At 40.7% G+C, this 21,655-nt stretch overlaps 2 protein-coding genes and 1 pseudogene across 3 annotated transcripts; 2 read left to right on the top strand and 1 right to left on the bottom strand.

Moving 5' to 3' along the window:
* The first annotated feature begins 958 nt into the window (after positions 1 to 958).
* On the top strand, positions 959 to 3,235 carry LOC111973697 (hepatitis A virus cellular receptor 1-like; annotated as a pseudogene).
* Positions 3,144 to 9,296, top strand: LOC111973693 (intestinal mucin-like protein; the record flags this gene model as incomplete). The annotated part of the gene is made up of 19 exons (XM_024001074.2): positions 3,144 to 3,570; positions 3,653 to 3,858; positions 3,990 to 4,161; positions 4,282 to 4,529; positions 4,739 to 4,922; positions 5,076 to 5,277; positions 5,492 to 5,664; positions 5,794 to 5,863; positions 5,965 to 6,086; positions 6,301 to 6,332; positions 6,666 to 6,834; positions 6,999 to 7,103; positions 7,249 to 7,289; positions 7,498 to 7,620; positions 7,761 to 7,859; positions 7,939 to 8,067; positions 8,276 to 8,315; positions 8,516 to 8,639; positions 8,842 to 9,296. Coding segments are annotated over 19 exons (2,877 nt in total), but the record flags the coding sequence as incomplete, so codon positions are not given.
* A 1,561-nt stretch (positions 9,297 to 10,857) lies between these two features.
* Positions 10,858 to 21,105, bottom strand: LOC111973695 (toll-interacting protein). 2 transcript variants are annotated; one of them, XM_024147518.2, is made up of 7 exons: positions 20,911 to 21,105; positions 14,949 to 15,000; positions 14,700 to 14,849; positions 14,391 to 14,573; positions 14,055 to 14,207; positions 13,849 to 13,936; positions 10,858 to 12,994 (listed from the first exon to the last, which is right to left on the bottom strand). In XM_024147518.2, exons 2-7 carry the CDS (start codon positions 14,958 to 14,960, stop codon positions 12,774 to 12,776), a joined length of 807 nt encoding a protein of 268 aa, XP_024003286.1. In that variant the 5' UTR covers positions 14,961 to 15,000; positions 20,911 to 21,105; the 3' UTR covers positions 10,858 to 12,773. The 2 variants fall into 2 exon arrangements, with proteins under 2 accessions (XP_024003286.1, XP_023856844.1); XM_024001076.3 differs by lacking the exon at positions 14,949 to 15,000 and having other exon boundaries at positions 20,911 to 21,104.
* Positions 21,106 to 21,655: the final 550 nt, after the last annotated feature.

Here is a 21,655-nt window from a genome sequence, read left to right as displayed (position 1 = left end):
AATTGCAATGATTGGAATTCCATCCGGAATGTACATATAATATTGTAAAATACTCATGAATTGCTTTTATTCAGTGAGCCCACACAAGTGTAACAATCATCCGACAATGATCAAACGATACCCACACTTTCAGGTAAGACTGACAGAATGCACACTGAAAAATGACTGGTATCCATCAATAAGCTAAGAAGGAACTGACATTTGTATTCCTTGTCCCTCAGGAGTGAATGCCTCACACAATGACCAGGTCTGCAGCACATGGGGTAACTACCATTCAAGACCTTCGACGGGGTTTTTTTCAGCTCCCCTCCACCTGCAACCATGTTGTGACCTCACTGTGTAAGAGCAGCTATGAGGCTTTCAACATACAGATGAGGCGGCAGTGTGGGACAACCAGCCCACCATTAGCAAGATCACCATGAAGCTGGATGGTGTAGTGGTGGAGCATCCAAGGGTGTTGTTGTGGTCAATGGGCAGACGTGAGTTTCCCTGTCATTTGACTGATTCGCCATTCTGCAAGCACCTCTCTTGGGGATTTTATGTGCTACATTCTGGAATTTAATAATAATTATAATCATAATGTATTGGATGACCTTTAAACATCTTCTTCCCCTGAAGGGTGACCCTGCCGTTCAGCTTGTCTGGAGTCAGCATCGTGAAGACTACATCAATTTGAAGGTCGTAGCCAAACTGGGGCTGGTTGCTGTTTGAAACAAGGATGACTCCCTAATGGTAAAAATACCTGCTTTCTTAATTTTACTCTTCATGGTTGATTAGTTAATAATGTTACATTTTTCTTTAGATTAAAGCATAGCATCTTTGCCTTCAATGGCAATGATCGCAGTTGATCGTGATGGGAGACACCTGTTTTTGGCTGCACCTTGTTGGCTGAAGCACTGTCTACTCCCCTCCTAAAATATTAACATTGAAAGGCAGAATTACCTGAAGAAACGCTTTGACTATGAAGGAAACCAGTACACCACTGGACAGAATCTTCCGGCACAAAACTGTGAAACATGGTATGTTGAAATCATTCAATTCACAGTAACTGCTATTTCAGAGCATATTTTGAATGTTCTAACTGTGAAAGTATTAGGTTTTCTGTATTGCGTAAATTTTAGGGAAGAGGGTGGTAAAGGGGTTTGTCTAAGATGGGAAGGTCATGCTAGTTTTTCCATAGTGATGCCAATTATGGCTATATGGCAATCTGAAAACTTGCCTTGCTCCCCATGCATTTCACAACTTACAGTACTTTATTACCAAGCCCTGACTAGTTATACTTCTATAATAATAATTTGAACAAAACATTTATGTCTATATCATTTGAAACTGTGAATAATTAAAACATGTAAATCATTGTTCTTCTTTTAAAGCACCTGCACAATGACTGGAGTGAGTTGTAGTTATAATGTAAATGGTAAGGATGACATCATCAAATAAAAGTAAAGTATTTAGCAATGACCAAAGCAACATTGATTGAATCTAATTTAAAATACATTTTTTTATTGCAGATTGTACATGCTTGTATAATGGTAAACAACAGCCATATGGAGCAACCCTCTACAATACAACAGATGGGATTGGTAACTGCATAGTTGCTGTTTGCGCCGTGAACGGAACCATTACCAGGAACATTTCCCCTTGTCAAGTGACCACAACTCCAGTACCAACCACAACTTCCCCTCTGACCACAACAACAACACAGGCCTCTACGACAACGCTAAAGCCCACAACTGTCTTCCACTTCTCAACACCTGGTAAGCAGAGAAACTCTTGAATGAATTTTAAGGGCAGCCCAATTTTTGCTAAATTGCATACTGGTAAATGGAAATCTTGATGGAACTTAATAGCAATTTGTATGTAAGATGGTAGTAGAGGTCTTCTCGGGTCCAGGTGGACCTGGACCCGAACAGACCTGAGGACAATCAGACCCAAACACGAATGGACCCGACGACAACCAGACCTAGACCCGACCCATACCCTAACTGGTCCAGGTCTAGACCAGACCTGATTGGACCCGAGTGACAAAATAATTATATTTATCAGCCAAGATGCTCCTCTGGTTAATTTGTATATTTTGTATATTTTGTCTAGGCCTTCTATAAGTCAATAAATTCACCATATTAGCGTAAAATAAATATGGTACAGGCTATGCAGAGCTGTGGTCGGGTCCATTCAGGTCCACTCAGGTCAATCAGCATTAAGACCCAATGACAATCAAACATGACTCGGCCCGGACCAGAAGGAAAAGTTAGAATTTTGGACCCGTACCAGCTCGGGCCCCTGGTGGAGTCTCGGGTATTCGGGTTCGGGTGGACCCTACTGTAGGTGGTAGTGATGAGCTTAATTCATATTGACGATATGTTCAAATTGAATATGAATGATAAGTATTGTAAATACGAGCTATTTGGTAAATTAAAATGTTATTATTCTAGCCAAGTTAACTAAAGATATATCTTTTTCAAAAACAGAACCAACATCTACTTCAACTTGGTCTTCCACAACAATGGAGATGACCCCTAAAATGACCACAAGTTCATCAATAAATCCTTCAACTACATCATCGGGACCAAGTACAGTCACAATTCCAAAACCGACAACTGTAACTACAACAACTATGGTACCCTCAACAAGTGGAGAAGTACCTACATCGACCACGGCCGAAACGTCCACAAAGGAAGAAACCACAAATGAGACGATCACATCTACAAAGCCACCTAAAGTAGTCACCACTGGTATCGCAACAACGACATCACATGTAAACACAACAACTTCAGCGATTAAGCCAATTACAAAAACACAACCTCACCTAACAGGTACATTGTGGCCTTTAACATCAACAACAAATCCCTTAACAACAACAGAATCAGTCATCACAGGTGGAATATTGACAACAGAGCCTCACTCCCAAATTACCAATCCAACTACATCCGGGATATTCACACACACCACAGCATCATCATCTACAACGGAAAATGTTGAAGCCTCTACCTCAACATCACAGCCCTCAACTTCAATCACAACTACAAAGGCACCCACAACAACTGCAGAGGTAACTACATATACTACTACTGAAAGATCCACACAGCCGCCTAAAATTGTCACCTCTGGCCCAACAACCACTTCCACCACTGTAATTGTTGAAACGTCTACCTCAACACCACAGCCCACATCAACAGGTGAAGAAACAACAGGGCCAGTTGGCATTACTTCCAATCCCACGACTTCAACCACAACAACTGCAGAGGTATTTTACACCTACCACAGGTGGAACTACAACAGTTGAAGAAACCACAACGGAGACCATTCCATCTACATCCACAAAGCCACCTAAAGAAGTCACCACTGGCCCAATTACATATTCTACAACTGCTGTCGTTGTAACTTCAACTTCAACATCACAGCCTTCAGCAACAAGTACAGAAACAACAGAGCCAGTTGTCATCACAGGCCCATTAGCAACAACAAGAAATCCTTCAGCATCGCCACAAGTGATTATTACACCAACATCACAAGCAGTCACCACCAGCCAGTGCATTTGCAATGTTAATGGGACACAGTATCTACCAGGTAACATGTTATAAATGTCATTCAGACAATCAAAATAACTTTCATTTGAAATGTTCTAACACTTGCCTTTCTCAACAATCAGGGAACCTAGTGTATAATGTGACCGATGCTTCAGGGTGGTGCTTCACGGCCTACTGCAAAGCAACGTGCCAAGTTGAAGTGGAATCAAATCCATGTCCTTCCTCTACACCACCCACTGTATCAACCACAACGTCAGAAGAGACCACGACCACACCACCAACAACTCAATCCTCCCCAGACTGCACTAGCGTTCAGCCACCAAGAAAGGTATTTTTAATATGGTTTTTAATAATAAAATGGGTGAATGGGTATATTTGTCTTTGTGGTGTAATGCTTGTATGTTCAACCCTGTGTGTGCATGTTTGAGTAATTGCTTTCCCTTATCAAATCAATGGCAGAATGGAGAATCTTGGCAGCTGAATAGCTGTACCACAGCAATATGCCAGGACGGCATTGTTGTCCAGCTACCAGTAAAATGCAAGTCAGTGGAGCCACTACAGTGTGAGAATGGCCGTCCACCTTTCAAGGTCTATGATTCAACTGGATGCTGCTTTACATATGAATGTGAATGTAAGTGACAACATACAACCCAACAATCTGAATGAAAATAAGACATTATTGCTCATTAGTTTTYAGTGTCCTCTGTCAATAGCTTAGATTATTATCAACTCATATTTTATCATGTTGCAGGTGTATGCAGTGGATGGGGTGGATCTCACTACATGACATTTGATGGAGTATATTACAATTTCCAGGAGAACTGCTCCTACACCTTAGTGAAAGAAATCAACTTCAAATACAACCTTACCATTATTGTTGATAACCACTACTGTGGAAACGCTGACAGTGGATTCTGTCCTCAGTCCCTTATCATTCATTACAAATCCTATGAAGTGATTCTAACCCAGCAGAGATCTGGTGAAACAACAGAAAACGTGGTAACTATTTAAAAAATATGCTTTTTATTTTTTTTGCTTTTTATTAATATCCATAATTGTTTTATGATGCTGCTGCATTATCATGCTTTATTTAAATCCCATAACTTTAAATGAAAACCAATTATAGGGTTAACATTGTCATGTTACTACTTTCAAGATAACACATGACTCAACCATCTAAATGTGTATTCATTTCTACACAAATGCAGGTATATGTCAACAGTAAACGGATCTACCCAGCTTACAGAATGGGTGACATTGCTCTAACAAGTACTGGTGTGGAGGTCGTGCTGGAGATCACTGATCTTAAGGTTCAGGTGTCTTACAAGGGGTCATCATTTAGCATCAACCTTCCTTACTCCCTCTTCCAAAGCATCACAGAGGGCCAGTGTGGTGAGTATTATTAAAGAGGGTCAATRAACATTTCACAGTTTCAAACTTTCAGTAGATGCTMCTMTCTAGACCAMCCTATAGAAATTGCTTACGACAACTATGACTTGTCCTTGCTAACTAGGTTTTACCCTACTTAWTATCCATATTTTCAAGGTACCTGTGATAATTCCCAGAAGAATGACTGCCAGTCACCTAATGGTCAGATACAGAGCTGCTCAGTCGCAGCTAGCCAGTGGCTGATTCCAAACCAGGACTGTCCAACTCCTCCAACAGCACCACCCACTACCGCCACGGCAACCCCAAGCACATCCCCTACCCCCTGCAAGACAGTCATTTGTGAAATCATGAACAGCAAGTAAGGAACATATCAAACTAAGTTTGAAAAAGGGAACAAGAACASAATAAGAATTCACTTCCTAATTGTAATGTACATTTTCTGTCATGTTCATTTTCTTGTATTTGCACCTGTTTTTTATCATAATACAGGTACGGTTCCATTGGCATTTCTAGTTAAAGGTTGCRCTCCATGCATCTCTTTAAATCACTCTCTATGTTATTTTATTTCAAAGGGTCTTTGAGGAMTGCCATAAAGCGRTTTCTCCTGATGCCTTCATTCAGGCCTGTAGATCAGATGTCTGCAACAATGCTAATTCTAGCTGCTCTAGTCTGGAGGCGTATGCATCTGAATGTGCAAATAAAGGGATCTGCATTGACTGGAGGAAGTCCACCGATGGAGAATGTGGTGAGCAATGAATCCAAGCACAGTAGTCATGCCACAAATTCATAGGAAGCTACTTTTGTCATAGGCAGCTACTTAAAACATTGTTTTTGCTGGTGTTTAGCATATCTGTGACCTATTTTTGTCCTGCAGAGCATACATGCCCAGCCACTAAGGTGTACATGGCATGTGGTCCAGCAGTTGAACCAACATGTAATACAAGGTAAGCTTCAGTCTGATTGGATGTTATATGAATTTCCTTAATTTGAGCCTTTTTTAAAATAAATTATCTCCTGCATAATCCCAAACCTCTTTTGTATGCAGATATAATGAGAAGTATTTGAACAATCAAACCCAAATGACCAATAAGACAAAGGAGGGTTGCTTCTGTCCATCTAAAACCGTCTTGTTCAGCACCTACTCTGATACTTGTGTGGTCTCCTGTGGTAAGAATGGGTTATGGGTCATTTTGCAGGTACCTATCAATATGAAAATTAGACCTTTCTGTACTTTGAAACATTAAATTAATCATAAATAATGGTTTGCAGGCTTTATTTGTAATGGAATGGTTAACAAAATGTGTTGATGTGGAGGTGAGAATAATTTGACGCCAAACATGTGAGACAAAACTTTTAAACACACCCTCTATTTATTTTTCAGGCTGTACAGGACCTGATGGCAACCCCAAAATGGTAAGAATTTCCTCCATCTAAATATTCTCCAGATATTCATTCTCACATAGACATATCATGAGATGCATTTCACGTGAGTCAGGGAAACTTWCCTACTTGGATGGATACTTTTCATTGACTTAGTATAGGTCTTGGCCTCTTTCTTCCTTCCAATGAACTGACCAGAAGAAAACTTTAAATCTCGGAATAACTACCTCCAACCCATTTCTTCTCACCTAATGATGGTTCATATTAACTRCCATGGTTAAATCCAGTTCACTGCAGAACAAAAACAGTTGAGTTACTCTTTTCTGTGTCTGTATTGACCTGACATTACCCTGTTTTTTTCTTAAGCCTGGTGATACATGGGARAGTGGTTGCCAGCAGTGCACATGTGACATGGACTCCATGATTGTCCAGTGTCAGCCTATCACTTGCCCCACACCAGCCATACCCATCTGCAATGAGACTGGATACAGATTGGTGAACAAGACAGAAGGCTGCTGCCAGAAATATACATGTGGTGAGTGATGGARCAGACCCTTCAAGTAAATCATTAGAAAGCCAACTSTTATTYAYACAGTACTAGACCAAGATTATCTGAAGTGTTCTGTAGGGTCATAGGGGTTATTTGACCCTCTATCGGCTTGTCTTTTAATCACTTCTCATTGGTTACCTCTGTAACAGAGTGTGATGCACTGCTTTGCCCCAAAGTCATGATGGACTGCCAGCCAGGGTGGGAGGCAATTATAAGCACGTCCATCTCAAGCTGCTGTCCAGAGTATACCTGTGGTAAGTCCCCTTGATTTACTTCATCAGCGGTTTAGTTAGTTCATTGACTTTGTAATTCCCAYGTATCACTGGTTGCATTTGTATTAACTCTGACATGAGTCACTGGTATCACTGACTGATTCCTTCTCAATGTGTGTCTGTTCAGTTCCTAAGAGTGTATGTGTCTACAATAACATTGAGTACCAGGTAAGAATAAGTCATTTAAAATAAATTAAATTAAACAAGCTTCTGAAAGATACACCCAGAAATAGCTTAAGATAAGCTGTATTGTGTTTGCTGCCCTCATAATTGGTCACATTCTACTATAGAACTGCTCCCTTTGCACTCTGACCCTCTTCCATTCAAACAGTCTGTTATAGTGGATGATAACTTTTGTCTCTCTCTTTCACTCCAGCCTGGTGCTGAAGTTCCTAAAGGAACTTGTGAGAATTGTATCTGCAGCTCGATCATGGATCCTAGCACCAAGCTCAACAACATTGTGTGCACAAATATCTCCTGCGACACTACATGTTCACAGGTAGTCATGTCTCTCTTACAAAGATGATCAATTAATTTACATATTTATAAGAAACTTGCAGTAGCCTACTCTGGAAGCTACTGCATGCTTATAAAATAAGTGAACAATGATTCAATGATGGCTCTCCATCCTCGTCKTAGGGCTTCCAGTATCAGGCCATACCTGGTCAGTGTTGTGGGAAGTGTGTGCAGACAAGCTGTGTGGTTACTATGCCAGATAAGACCAAACAGACTATTCAGGTGAGTACGACAAGCGTGTGTATGAGGATGCATAATCTGTCTGCATGATCTGAAACATCCTCTTCTCCTTTTGCGATAGGTGAACGAAACGTGGTCACCACCTGGTGACAAATGTGTGAAGTACAYATGTGAGGAAACTGGTGGCCAATATATACCAGTGGAGGTGAAGACTGTGTGCCCTGCATTCAGCCCAGAGAACTGTGTCCCAGTGAGTTTYTGTCCTATCTCACCTCCATCGTGGKGACAATCAACACTGCAGTTACACTGTTTTCCATTCTCMCTCAGAATGTTACTWTCATTCCTAGCGCTCTTGGGTCATAGCRATAGATGTTTCAGTAACATTTAGAATGGAAGGGAGCTCACATAATGTATACAATCTGCCACTTATAAATCATCTCTCCTATYTTTCACCCCAGGGCACAGAAAAGACAGATGCAAATGGATGTTGCAAGACCTGTAAGTAACACGTCCAGCCAAAGCATTCCTAATAACCACCTATCTACTGGTTAATAATAGCATGCTATGTCATCTAAACAAGACCAACCGGAAACATTGTGTGACTACATACTGGCCAAAAATKTATATGTTGGCTGTTTCTGCTTCATCTGTGTCATACCAAACAGTAGCCTAACTCTTGATGCATCTTCCCTGACCAGGCACAGAACGCAGCAATGTCTGTGAGATGAAGTACACCACCACTAGCATTGTCATCAGTGGCTGTGCGACCGCAGAGCCTGTGGAGATCAATTCCTGCTCAGGAAACTGTGGAACCTCTTCTATGTAAGTACTACAGATGCTGAATGCAGCACTAGTCAATGTCATKCAGGCCCCAGTYAGTGATMAYCTATTCACTRTCTAGTGTGCCCTTTATGAACTAGGAGACAATTTGACTTATTTATTGCTCCTGTGCTCATCTTKTCAAGACAACCCAGGGAATTCAAGCCCTCTTTTCAACTTGTCTTGTGTTTCTGTGAATGTGCAGGTACTCAGCAGAGGCGAACACCATGATGCACTACTGCTCCTGCTGCCAAGAGGCGACCACTAGCCAGAAAGAGGTGGAGCTGATGTGCCCTGATGGGTCAAAGGTCAAGCACTCCTACATCCACGTTGAGTCGTGCGGATGTCATGTCACAGACTGTGATGCAGGCACGACCGCCGCCCCGGGGACGACGAGAAAGCGCAGGAGGCGCTAAACGTCTAGGAAGACAACATGCACACTGATATAGGAATTATCCTCATGACATCGAATGTTTTAGTCCAAATTTGTTTTCTTGTTACTTTTTAATTCAATCTGTCATGTCAGTGTATTTCTACAATCGGCAACACTTACTATTATGTTCTTATACCTTCATTGTAGAATGAATGTATTTTCTATGATAAATGTAGTGGATAATCTCTTTTCTCATTTGTAGTGATTAATAAATAACAGCAACATCATGTGCTTCTGCATGTTCCTTTGCTCTTTCAGCAATTCTCACAATCCTTCAAGCTATTCAGTGACCACTATAACAGTAACATTATTCTACTTAGAAGTATGTACAGGTAACTGGCAAAATAACAGTAACAACATAAAGTGTCCTAATAGGACGTTGGGCCAACAGGAGCTGCCAGTAGAGCTTCAATGCACCTTGGCATAGATTCTACAAGTGTCTGAAACTCTACTGGAGGGATGCGCCACCATTCTTCCAAGAGAAATTCCATAATGTGGTGTTTTGTTGATGGTGGTGGAAAATGCTGTCTCAGGCGCTGCTTCAGAATCTCCCATAAGTGTTCAATTGGGTTGAGAACTAGTGACTGAGACGGCCATGGCATATGGTTTAAATAGTTTTTATACGCATCAAACCATTCAGGGATCACTCGTGCCCTGTGGATGGGGTAATTGTCATCCACTCCCATCAGGATAGAAATTATTCACCATAAATTGAAGGTGACCACTCAGAATGGTTGTGTATGTACAGTACTGGTGTTTATCTTGCCCTCTAGGGCAGTGGTATTCAAAGTCAGGGATGCGGCGGAACTGCAGTGGGGTCACCAAAATGTCAAACAACAAAAAAATAGGGTACCAATTGTTGTATGGGACAATATACAAACTTTTTCGAGAAAGATCATTAGAAAGATAACATTTTGAGTAAATGTATTTCTTTGTTTCTTTTCATTTTGATAAGAGATGAAAATGCATTGAATTAAAGGTTATTTGTTGATGTAAAATCTGGCTGAAGAAATTGGGGGTTTGCGCTGAAATAATGTGAATAGCACTGATCTATGGGAATAGTGGTCATAAACCATGGCAGGAAAATGCACCACACACCATAACAGAGCCACCAGAACGCTCATTTACTCAAGTTTTTATATTATTTTGGCAGTTACTTGTAGCTAGCTACTAGTGATTATTGAAAATATATTGACGCAACAAAACTTGCCAAGCAGTAAGTCACAAGATAGTAAAGGTATAATAAAATATGTAGCTAGAATAGGGTAGTGATGTTCTTGTGTCATTGAAAACATGGTGGGGTTTAAAGGGGCAATCTGCAGTTCAGACAGTCTCTGTCTCTATTGATGTACCATCCATGAGTTCAAAATGATAGTTTAAGGGCCAGATTCAATCCAATCACGTTTTGTCCACTATATGCACATTTTAAAGTTAATGTTCCAGTGATCGCAGAGACCACATTAACGGTAAACGCAGCACATGTCGGCTCAATCGAAAATGACTTTGATATGTCAATTGCTCTGTAACACAGATCTTCCATAATCCGGATTGAATGTTGGCCTTAATCATGTTTTGAGTCTATACAGTGTTTGTTTACAATTTCATAGTTTACAAAGATGTAAAACAAGCTTATATTTTGGGTTATGATGGGTTACGACAGTTGAACTAAGCTCATGAGTAATTTTTAAGTGATATTCTTCAAAAGTCTATGGTATATTTCAATCATCAAGTCCAAAAATGGCATAGCAAACAAACCAGGATGAGATCTACACTACAAGACCAAACACATACAGATAAAACATTTATTTCCTTAACGTGTCATGAGTAAAAGAAACAAGAGCAAATGTCAAATTGCAAACATAATTTGACACCAAAAATTGTTGTACATTCAAACCAGATAAACTGTTGTAGCACGTAGCCTTGCCATTCCATTACAACAGAATCAGAACAACCTTCCTAACTTCCGCTAGAGTGCCTTTGAACATAATTGTGCACATTGATCTAAAAGGACTGTAAAAGTGAAATAAATGTTATGCTCTCTTTAGCTTAGGAAGGTACATTTACTTATGGCCTACCACCAATAAACAAGTAGAATGGCCAAACGTTGGAAGTTAGGGATTATACAGATGTCTGGCTAAACATGACACAATCATGTTCAAAATATGTCTATGAGAATGGGACATGTGGGAAAACAGAGAAGAAAACCTAACATTTAAAATGAAAGTGAAAGGTAGAGGAATTTGTTAAATCAAGAGGGGATAGAACGCTAAATCAAACATAAGTGCCCAGAATTGGGTCTTTTAAATTTAAACAATAAGTATTTTTACATACTGTATGTCACTCATGGAGATGGCCTAAGCATAAAGGAAATGTACTATATATTTTCTTTAATGAATCACACCAAAACAGAGGATCTTTCCTTGGAAAAATATATGCATATCTTTGAAGATTAAGCTTATACAAATATCAAATGAAAACCCCATGTTAAAATCAGACCTTTGGGGGGACGGCAAAATTCAATACCTCATGTCAATGGATCTTTACAAGTCTCCTCTTTATGTGTGGGCCTATATATGGTAGTGGTAGGACATTACATTTTATCTGTAAGATAGTCATACCAACATTTACCAATTTTCTGAATATCATAGTTTTGGGCTGTGCACACAATTTTTTTATTACCCCAGCAGGGATTTTCACAGCCTATAATGGTTTGCAATAAAGCCTGTGAATTCAGAAAGGGTGAAGGGAAAGGATGATATCAGTAATATGTTTATTTCTTCACTGCACTGCATTCAATAATTTTATATTACCATGTCATTATTTGATATTGGATTACTATGATATATTCTTCCCCCATAGTTACCCACTGTTACTAAACCACTGACCAGTGATATTGAAACATTCGGAGAGGCATTTTTGGTTGGAGAAGTACAAAATCATATGGCATTATCCAGAGTAGAGTGGAATGGTGGCAAATTAAGCTCAATATTTGAGAGGTTGATAGGCATTGGCTGTGTGAATATTGGGGGATTTTTCACATGTCCTAAGTCATCGCTGTTTGTTATATTGTGATAAGTCCTCATTCTGCTCTGAACCGCTGCATACCTAAATCTCGTCTTCATAATTTATCATATGTTGAATATATATAACTATATTTATACAGATTGATATATATCAATCTCAATCAAATACAGATAGGCTCAGGACAGTACTGGTCAATACACATATACAGAGAAGACAGGTTAGGGAGCTCTCAACAATGTCTCACAACAACTGCTTTCAAAGATCTAAAGCTTCTGCAGGATCAATTCCTTCCATTATCCCACAGAGTAAGTAGCACTGCATCAACATCAATTGTACATAACCCCTTCTGAGTGAAGTGGAATGTAAAATTGAGAAGCCAACCAGCCATCACCGCACTTATCAATAGGAACACCAATTTCACCCAATCCCAGATGTGGACTGGGAACAAAGCTATACATTGWTTCATAATACAGATGGTAATGTATACAGATGTATAAATGTGTGATACCTCAGATATGGACATCTGCTTATGGTTAAAAAAAACAACTGGATTTTATTTAATGTGAGTGACAGTTGAGAGCTCGCAGGCCTGAGTGCATATTTACAAACTGTGCAGGGTGCTGTTGCTGTGAATGGGCAATGTTCTGGCCGCCATAGTGGCTCTATTTGTGGCTCCACTGTTACAGCTCTTCTGTCATCTGCAGCAGAGAGTTGATGGCGGCATCCTTGTTACCTTGCTGGGCCTCAATTACAGTGCGGATCACTTCCCTGTCCAGATTGGGGAACATGTCCTGCAGTGCCTTAAGATCCTCCTCACTACAGGGAGCTTCTTGTGGGGCGACTGTGGGTGCTGGAGGCATACCCATGGGCACCATTCCCTGGTTGTATACAGTGGGCACTCCTGAGAAGAGCAAACCAGAGAGAAATGGGTAAGCAACAATCTCCTATTAAATGTATAATTTAAACAGGTCAACAGTTCTTAAGGGCAACACACACTAATAAACATCAGCCGTGCACAGTAAGTAGATCACCTGCTGGGTGCCGATGAGCAGTGGCAATTCAATATGTAGAATAGTCAGGAAAATTAACAATGTCCTGTGGTCAGTCAGAGGCGTGGTCTGTTTTGTCCTTTAGTTTCACTTACATAAGGCAAGCTATGACCACGTCCATTTGGAAAGTAGACTAGCAATCAAAATAGAACTGGGCCTTAGATGGCTGCAGTGTCTCTGTCCAAGATTGCCAACAGTTGAAGACTGACTTGAGCCCGTTTTAATCTATTTATAATTGTATAATTAGCCTAGCAGTAGTAATTATTATGTTATGGGTTAGGTGGAAAGATCTATGTGCATTGTATTTGGGAAGAGGGAAAGGGGGCCTGTCTCTGAGGGCAAAAATGATTCCATAAGGGTGGAATAGGGCTGACGGAGTTTGAGCTGATAGATCATAATTACTGTTCTATAACACTGTCTTGTATCTTTACTGTTTTATATACTCTGAATATGAATATACCGTTATTATATATTCTTAGAGATCAAAGGTAGTGTTAGATTTAGGCTCTTTGTGTATGAGGAGTGTAATTATCTAGTGGATTGCAGTAGCCTGTAGTCGTGTTATGACCGGTATGTGTGCTTTTTCAGCTGCAACACCCAGTGTGGTGAATTAATCTAGCTTGAGTTTCCTTGGAGTCCGTTTGGATTATTGTATCAAAAATTAAACCTAACATTACATCACAGTGGAGAGTATGGTTCTACTCACCTGCAATGGGTACGTATCCTACCCCCTGCTGATAGACTGTGGGCATGAGGACAACGGGTGGAGACATATGCATACCTGCTGTCATGTTCTGAAAGCATGAGAGCCAAGAGGAAGAGATAAGGGGCAAGTTGTTAGATAACATCAATCACTTTCAAACTGTACTACAATGACAATGTACAATGTGAGCATGTGTTTTATGAACTCACAGCATAAGACATGACCAGGTTGATCATGCCCTCCTTGTCRTCGCCTTGTCTSCCACTGAGGCTGTACCACTCATCAACCACACTGCCCTCTCTCAGGCCTTCCGGGATGGTGACGTGTGTCCATGCAATTCTGTCATCCATGGAGAATGCCCGCTGGAAAAGTGACCAGCACAAACACCTCAAATCAGTAACTTGTCCATAAAATCAAGGATGATCATCAAGAAGAAATACTCAAAGTAGATTGCTATCAATAACTCTAGACAGGCCTAGTTATCGAGCCAATAACAAGTTATGATCTTCTCCTCACCCACCGCCCCCTAATTCCTTCTTTCTCACCTCATCAAAGATCTCCAGGTAGAAGGAGTCTACTCCAGGTGGGACAGTGCACTGGATAACTTTGTTCCATCGTGGATTCTTGGCACCATTATGGGCTGTGGGTGTTTCATAAACAGCATACCCTAGTCGGACCCTGCAGTAAGGGTCCATGCGTGTCATACCATAGTTTTTAGCTAGCTTGGCCTGGAGAGAAGAGGGACATAACAGTGATTCACAGGAAAACATTCCCACTGCATTAATAACCTTGTGTTCCACAATAAGTCTTGATTCTAGGGAAAGACCAAGCAGATGCAGTTAAAAACACCCTACCTGCACTACAGTGATGCTAAGCCGTCCTACAGTGCCCAGGGATCCCCCATACTGCAACTGCTGCGCTGCTTGGGCATCCAACTGAACTTGTTGCTGCTGCTGGGTGGGAGTAATACGCAGGAAGTCTTGGGGCAACTCCCCAATGTATACCTAAAAAGACAAAAGGAGCGGAGGAATTGTGGATGAGGACAGGCAAACCACACTAGAGGAAGAAAAGGGTCACAATATGCAGCGATTTCTCAGACTCACCATTGACAGCATGTTAGGTGACGCGACAAACAATGGACGCTATGTGAGAATTCTACAAAGAACAGAAGTAAACAAATCTATTTTCACTAAATGTCAATAATATGGTCGTCAAAATACATTAATAATTTGAAAACATTAATGTGGCAGTTGTTACCCCCCTTATGTAGGGGTTGTCAGAGGTTGCTCCAAATTCTTGTTCCCCCACTCACATTTCCATGATGAGTGTGGGAGTGCTTGACACTGTTCCCTGAGGCAACTGGGGCGAGAGGCAGCGCTGTGCAGCATTGGCAGTATTATGCCACTTTTTGTGATTAATGGTTTTATTTTTTCAAGTAAAAACTACAAGAATTCAGTGGCAACAGGTTTACAACATAGCTAAGTGAATTGAAAAAATGTCCCATCTATCATTCTGTGCAGCTGGCTGTCTCTTCTGAGCCTAGGATAATTATTTGCTGGAAATGGTGCAGTTTATACTCCCTTCACCAGAGAAATCAACACCAAAAAATAACATTACAATGTAGACTTCTGTGTAACAGTTCAGACTTAGTGAGAAGCGTGTCTGTTTTAGGCTATGTGTGATGTGGTGTGTGTGTGTTTGTTGGTGGGTGCTGTGTGAGGATTCAGAGAAATGTGTGTCTGTGTTAGGCACTGGGTGTGTGTGTGTGTGTTGGTGGGGGTGCTGTTCGAGTGTGTGGGATATGCAGAGTGTGTATGCAGGTGGCACAGGGTTATTATTATTTGGCACTCTAGGCCTATTCAGTTGGACAACTAAATACAACATAACTGTGATATATACTGCCTAACAGTTGCTAATTGGTAAATACTAAATAGTAAGTCGGCTTTTTGTTCATAATTATGTAATTAATCCCAATTATATGTACTCTTAACACCCCTGGTGTGTGTGTGTACACGGGCATGGCCACCTTACTCCTCAGTGTAAACTACCAGTTCTGCATAAAACATCAATATATGTTAACAATGACCACCTTAGTTTAAATGAATGGTCTTAACTTCCTGTATTTTGTGTTTATTGAATACAGACCAATTAGCATATTAAAGTATCACATTTTTATAAATTGTACAAAAATTGATTCTAATTTCATAAATTGTTTAAAATTGTTACAAACTCTCAGTTTTGCATAAAACATTAAGATTTGCTAATTATATGACCATCCCTACTTTTAATTATTGGGCTTTAATTACTGTAATTGTGTTTTCCATACTGACTCATTTGCGTATTAAGTGCCTAATTTTCATAATATGGCATTTTAATTTCATACATGTCATTTTATTTGAATCATCTCTGTGTTCTAGAAAACCCTGAAAATGGCATAACAATATGACCACCCTATCTTTAGTTATTGGACAAAAAGTGTCAGGTGACTTGGTCCCTTATATTGAGAAGGCTTTTCAGTCCAGGGTTCAATCAGTCTGGGAAACCGGTCCAACATCATCAGATCTAGCTTGGCCATGCCTCTCCATCACTGCCCTATAGAGGTGGTTCAGTAAAATGTTTCTTAATATCTCTTGCCTAGACTTCAGCTCGAATTGGCTAACAGACGACAGTGTTTAGCTGTGTCCTGATAAACTCAAGCAATTTTAAATCTGGGCGAGTAACATTAGCTAAGCTGGCCATATAGACACTAGCTACAGCCATTTGCCTCACATGCTGACCACACCGCTCACGTCACTTGCGTTGCAAAATACATGTACACATACAGTTGAAGTCGGAAGTTTACATACACCTAGGTTGGAGTCATTAAAACAAGTTTTTCAATCACTCCACAAATGTCTTGTTAACAAACTATAGTTTTGGCAAGTCGGTTAGGACATCTACTTTGTGCATGACAAGAAATTTTTCCAACAATTGTTTACAGACAGATTGTTCAATTACAATTCACTGTATCGCAATTCCAGTGGGTCAGAAGTTTACATACATTAAATTGACTGTGCCTTTAAACAGCTTGGAAAATTCCAGAAAATGATGTCATGGCCTCAGAAGCTTCTGATAGGCTAATTGACATCATTTGAGTCAATTGGAGGTGTACTACCTTCAAACTCAGTGCCTCTTTGCTTGACATCATGTGAAAATCAAAAGAAATCAGCCAAGACCTAAGAAAAAAAATTGTAGACCACAAGTCTGGCTCATCCTTGGGAGTAATTTCCAAATTCCTGAATGTACCACGCTCATCTGTACAAACAATAGTGCGCAAGCATAAACACCATGGAACCACGCAGCCGTCAAACCGCTCAGTAAGGAGACAGATTCTATCTCCTAGAGATTAATGTACTTTGGAGCTAAAAGTGAAAATCAATCCCAGAACAACAGCACCTCTTCACCTTGTGAAGATACTGGAGGAAACAGGTACAAAAGTATCAATATCCACACTAAAACGAGTCCTATATCGACATCACCTGAAAGGCTGCTCAGCAAGGAAGAAGCCACTGCTCCAAAACCGCCATAAAAAGCCATAATACGGTTTGCAACTGCACATGGAGACAAAGATCAGACTTTTGGAGAAATGTCCTCTGGTCTGATGAAACAAAAATAGAAACGTTTGGCCATAATGACCATCGTTATGTTTGGAGGAAAAAGGGGGAGGCTTGCAAGCTGAAGAACAACATCCCAACTGTCACGCCCTGACCGTAGAGAGCTTTTTATCTCTATTTTGGTTTGGTCAGGGTGTGATTTGGGTGGGCATTCTATGTTCCTTTTTCTATGATTTATATTTCTGTGTGTTTGGCCGGGTGTGGTTCTCAATCAGAGGCAGCTGTCTATCGTTGTCTCTGATTGAGAACCATACTGAGGTTGCATTTTCACACCTGTATTTGTGGGTAGTTGTCTATGTGTAGTTGCATGTCAGCACTAGTTGTTAATAGCTTCACGTTCGTTTTGTTGTTTTGTTAGTTTGTTTCCAATCACGCTGCGCCTTGGTCTCCTCCCTTTGATGGACGTGACACCAACGTAAAGCAGCATCAAGTTGTGGGGGTGCTTTGCTGCAGGAGGGACTGGTGCACTTCACAAAATAGATGGCAAATGGGTCTTCCAAATGGACAATGACCCCAAGCATACTTCCAAAGTTGTGGCAAAAAGGCTTAAGGACAACAAAGTCAGGTATTGGAGTGGCCATCACAAAGCCCTGACCTCAATCCTATAGAAAATTTGTGGGCAGAACTGAAAAAGCGTGTGCGGGCAAGGAGGCCTACAAACCTGACTCAGTTACACCAGCTCTGTCAGGAGGAATGGGCCAAAATTCACCCAACTTATTGTGGGAAGCTTGTGGAAGGCTACCCGAACGTTTGACCCAAGTTAAACAATTTAAAGGCAATGCTACCAAATACTAATTGAGTGTATRTAAACGTCTGACCCATTGGGAATGTGATGAAAGAAATAAAAGCTGAAATAAATCCTTCTCTACTCTTATTCTGACATTTCACATTCTTAAAATAAAGTGGTGGCCTAAGACAGGGAATTTTCATTTGGATTAAATGTCAGGAATTGTGAAAAACTGAGTTTAAATGTATTTGGCTAAGGTGTATGTAAACTTCCGACTTCAACTGCACATGTTATTCAATCATTGCACACACACTGCCCGCGAGCGTCTGCGTAGCCAGGCGCTAAAATAGAACTTGGTTCTATTTGTGAAGCTTAACGCGCTGCAAGTCCCGCCTCTCCCATCTCCTCACTGGTTTTTAGGAGCATATACCACGTGCTCTCTCTTAATTGGTTTTTAGGCGCATATACCCACATGGGTGATTGAAAGATTAACTGAGGTCCACACTCCAGTCGGTAGTGGCAATGCACCTTAAAGTTGGTTGCCAACCGCCATATAAAGTCAGAAGAAGAAGCAGCCTGGAGGAGGAGAGATAAAAGGGTAAAAGTTTGTTTTCTAGTTATCTGTGGATTAGAGGACCTTGTGAATTTCAGGTAAAATAACAACCCAATGTTTATATCCCAGGACAAATTAGCTAGCAACAGAAAGCTAGCTAGCTAAATTGCCATAAATCTTTAATGCTTTTTGACCTGTCCCCAAATTAATATAGTTGGTTCAGAGTTTGTTTTGATATTTCAATCTGCGTGTCTTGATCGCGTCTGGGGAGTGGGGACAAAATCAACATGCGTGCGGTCTGGTCAGCATGTAAGGCTCCTGTGAATACAGTAGTTAGCTAGACGGAAGATGGCGAAAGCTGAGGTTTTGTTTGAAACTGTTAGTGAGTCGAGTGAAGCTAATAGTACAGAAAGTGAGAATGAGTGGGTGACAGCTGCGAAGAAAAAGCGAAACAAAAGAAGTAAAGCTATGTGGAAAACAAGAAACCACTAGACTTGTTTTTGGTCTGAGTCATGGTTTTGGATCAGTTTTGGATCAATACTACTTGGGAAATCCATTTAACGTCTCCATGAAAATCTGGAATGTGTTGGAAAAAAGTGTGGAGTCAGTGAGTCATAAGAAGTGGTCTTATTTAAATTTTTTGTATGTCTGCGGAGCAGAAGAAGCGCGTGTTAAGACTCAAAAAGATATCAGAGTGGAATGTTTCCTACATGGATTTTCGTAGCAGAACGCCTATCAAGGGGGTTATTTCTGGTGTGGTCGCAAGAAATAAAGGCTGAGGATATAACTGAAGACATCGATGGAGTGGTTGGTGCACGTCGATTAACCTGTATGGTGTACGGTGAAAATAAGTTCCCTACTGTTCTTTGATGAAGAGTCTCTCCCTAGATACCCTGTAAGAGCTTTTGTGTACAAGCCCCTTCAGTGTCATGAATGTAAAAGATTTTGTCATGTGTCAAGTGTGTGCAGAAGGGAAGAATATCGTATGCCAGATGAAGGGAAATGATGCACCTGTGGAGGTGAACACGCCCCTGCATTTTTGGAGTGTTCTGTAAATGAGAAAGAGGTGGAAAGGGTAAAGAGTGTCCAGCTGTCTCCTATCTGGAGGCTGTGAGAAAATTGGAAGGAACAAGTGGCAGGGAAGAAGCAATGGTAGAGCTACCACAACCAGTGAAGGTTCCTCATCAACTGAGGGACAGTGAGATGCTACATGTTAAAAAGGTGGACTTTGTATTATTTATTGCAATGGTCATAAACTGCACAGCACAAGCGGAGAAGAAGTCTAAGAAAATTGGAATCATTGTGAATGCCATTGAACGTGTTTTGCGTCTTCGTGATTTCACAGCCGAGGCAGTGCAAGAAATGCTGTCGGTGAATGTAGCCCCATCACAGGCCCCTGAGGCTGTGTAGGGATGTATTTTAAGTGGACTGTGATTGATGTGGACTGTGAAATTATGATTATTTTTTTGTTTTCTTTTTAGTTCTTATTCAATACCCCGTCCAACTGGTGGCGGTAATGCACCATTGACATTGGATACCAACCGCCGTTAAAACCTATCGAAGAAGATCTTTTTAGTTCTTATTCAATACCCCGTCCAGCTGGTGGCGGTAATGCACCATTGACATTGGATACCAACCGCCGTTAAACCCTATCGAAGAAAAAGTAACGTTAGGTAGCTAGATAACTGGCTAGTTGACTTTAGATTTAACCAGTAGCTTGCTAATTTTCGTAGCTAGTTAGCCTAGTGTTAACCACGCCATTGTGGTTATTGCTCCTGGCAAGCTCTAGCTAAGGAGCGCAAGCTAGCTACCGTTAGCTATATGGCTATATCCAGAGACTTGCCAAACTTTAGGCTTCTAAATTAGCTGGCTGACGTAAAAACGACCCACCCCGTAAGCTAGCTTGTTGAAGCTAATGTATATACCTGGAAGTTAATTAGCTACTGTAACTAGGTAACTTTGTTAAATTAACTAACGCTACGGTGTTGTTTGCATTAAAACGTTGCAGCTAGCTACAGATAGTGATTATTGAAGCTAACGTTAGCTAAAATGGTGTTTATCCGTGTTCGTTAGCTAATTTAACGCTAGCTAGCTACTATAGCTTGTATTCTGACGTTAGTTGTTATATTTACCTGTCCTCGTTGGGTGCTAATGGTAGTACTCATTCCGTTTTGAAGTGTGTCAGTTTCACAAATAACGAAAGCCTACTGTGACCGTGTACAGTTAGAAAGAAGAGAGGAAATATGACTAGTAAAAAAAGTAAACAACTCAAGCTCGCCAGCTATCCAATCGTGTCACGCCAAGAATCCTGACTAATCAGCTGACTTGACTTCGTTCTGCTTCTGATTGGTGCGTTTCACGACATCAGTAAGCGTGCAGTCGCAATTTCAGTCTGATTTGGGCGAGAGAAAAATATAGTGCAACTCAATTATCCATAATAGCCAATAACTTTTCTCCTTAATTTTCACAAAACAACAGGACAGCCAGAATTAGCTTTAATCTGTTTTATTTATTTCCCAACATGTGCATAGTGGAAAAGCAGATGAGGACAGGAAGGCATAGGCTATTCACTCCATTATTATTATATTATTATTATAATCCATTATTTTCCTCCTATTCGATTGAAGTGAGTTGTGAGTATCAAATCTTGTTCACACTGCAGGCCTTAAGCTCAAGTCAGTTTCGTTTTTCAAATCCATTTTGGAATACTGACTGTCCAACCAGCAAGTTACAAGTGACCAAATCGAATTTCAGACAGCAGTCATTAGTTGACATGGCCAAGCTAGTTGTCATATTAACGATTGGTGTAGGCTGATTGGTGGTGGTGCTCTTCTTCCTATCACTCAGAAGTTATGTAGCAAGCTAAGGTGACAACAA

This window comes from Salvelinus sp. IW2-2015, linkage group LG15 (genome assembly GCF_002910315.2).
Source record: "Salvelinus sp. IW2-2015 linkage group LG15, ASM291031v2, whole genome shotgun sequence".
Lineage (NCBI taxonomy): Eukaryota > Metazoa > Chordata > Actinopteri > Salmoniformes > Salmonidae > Salvelinus > Salvelinus sp. IW2-2015.
This window is presented reverse-complemented; position numbering and strand designations above follow the sequence as displayed.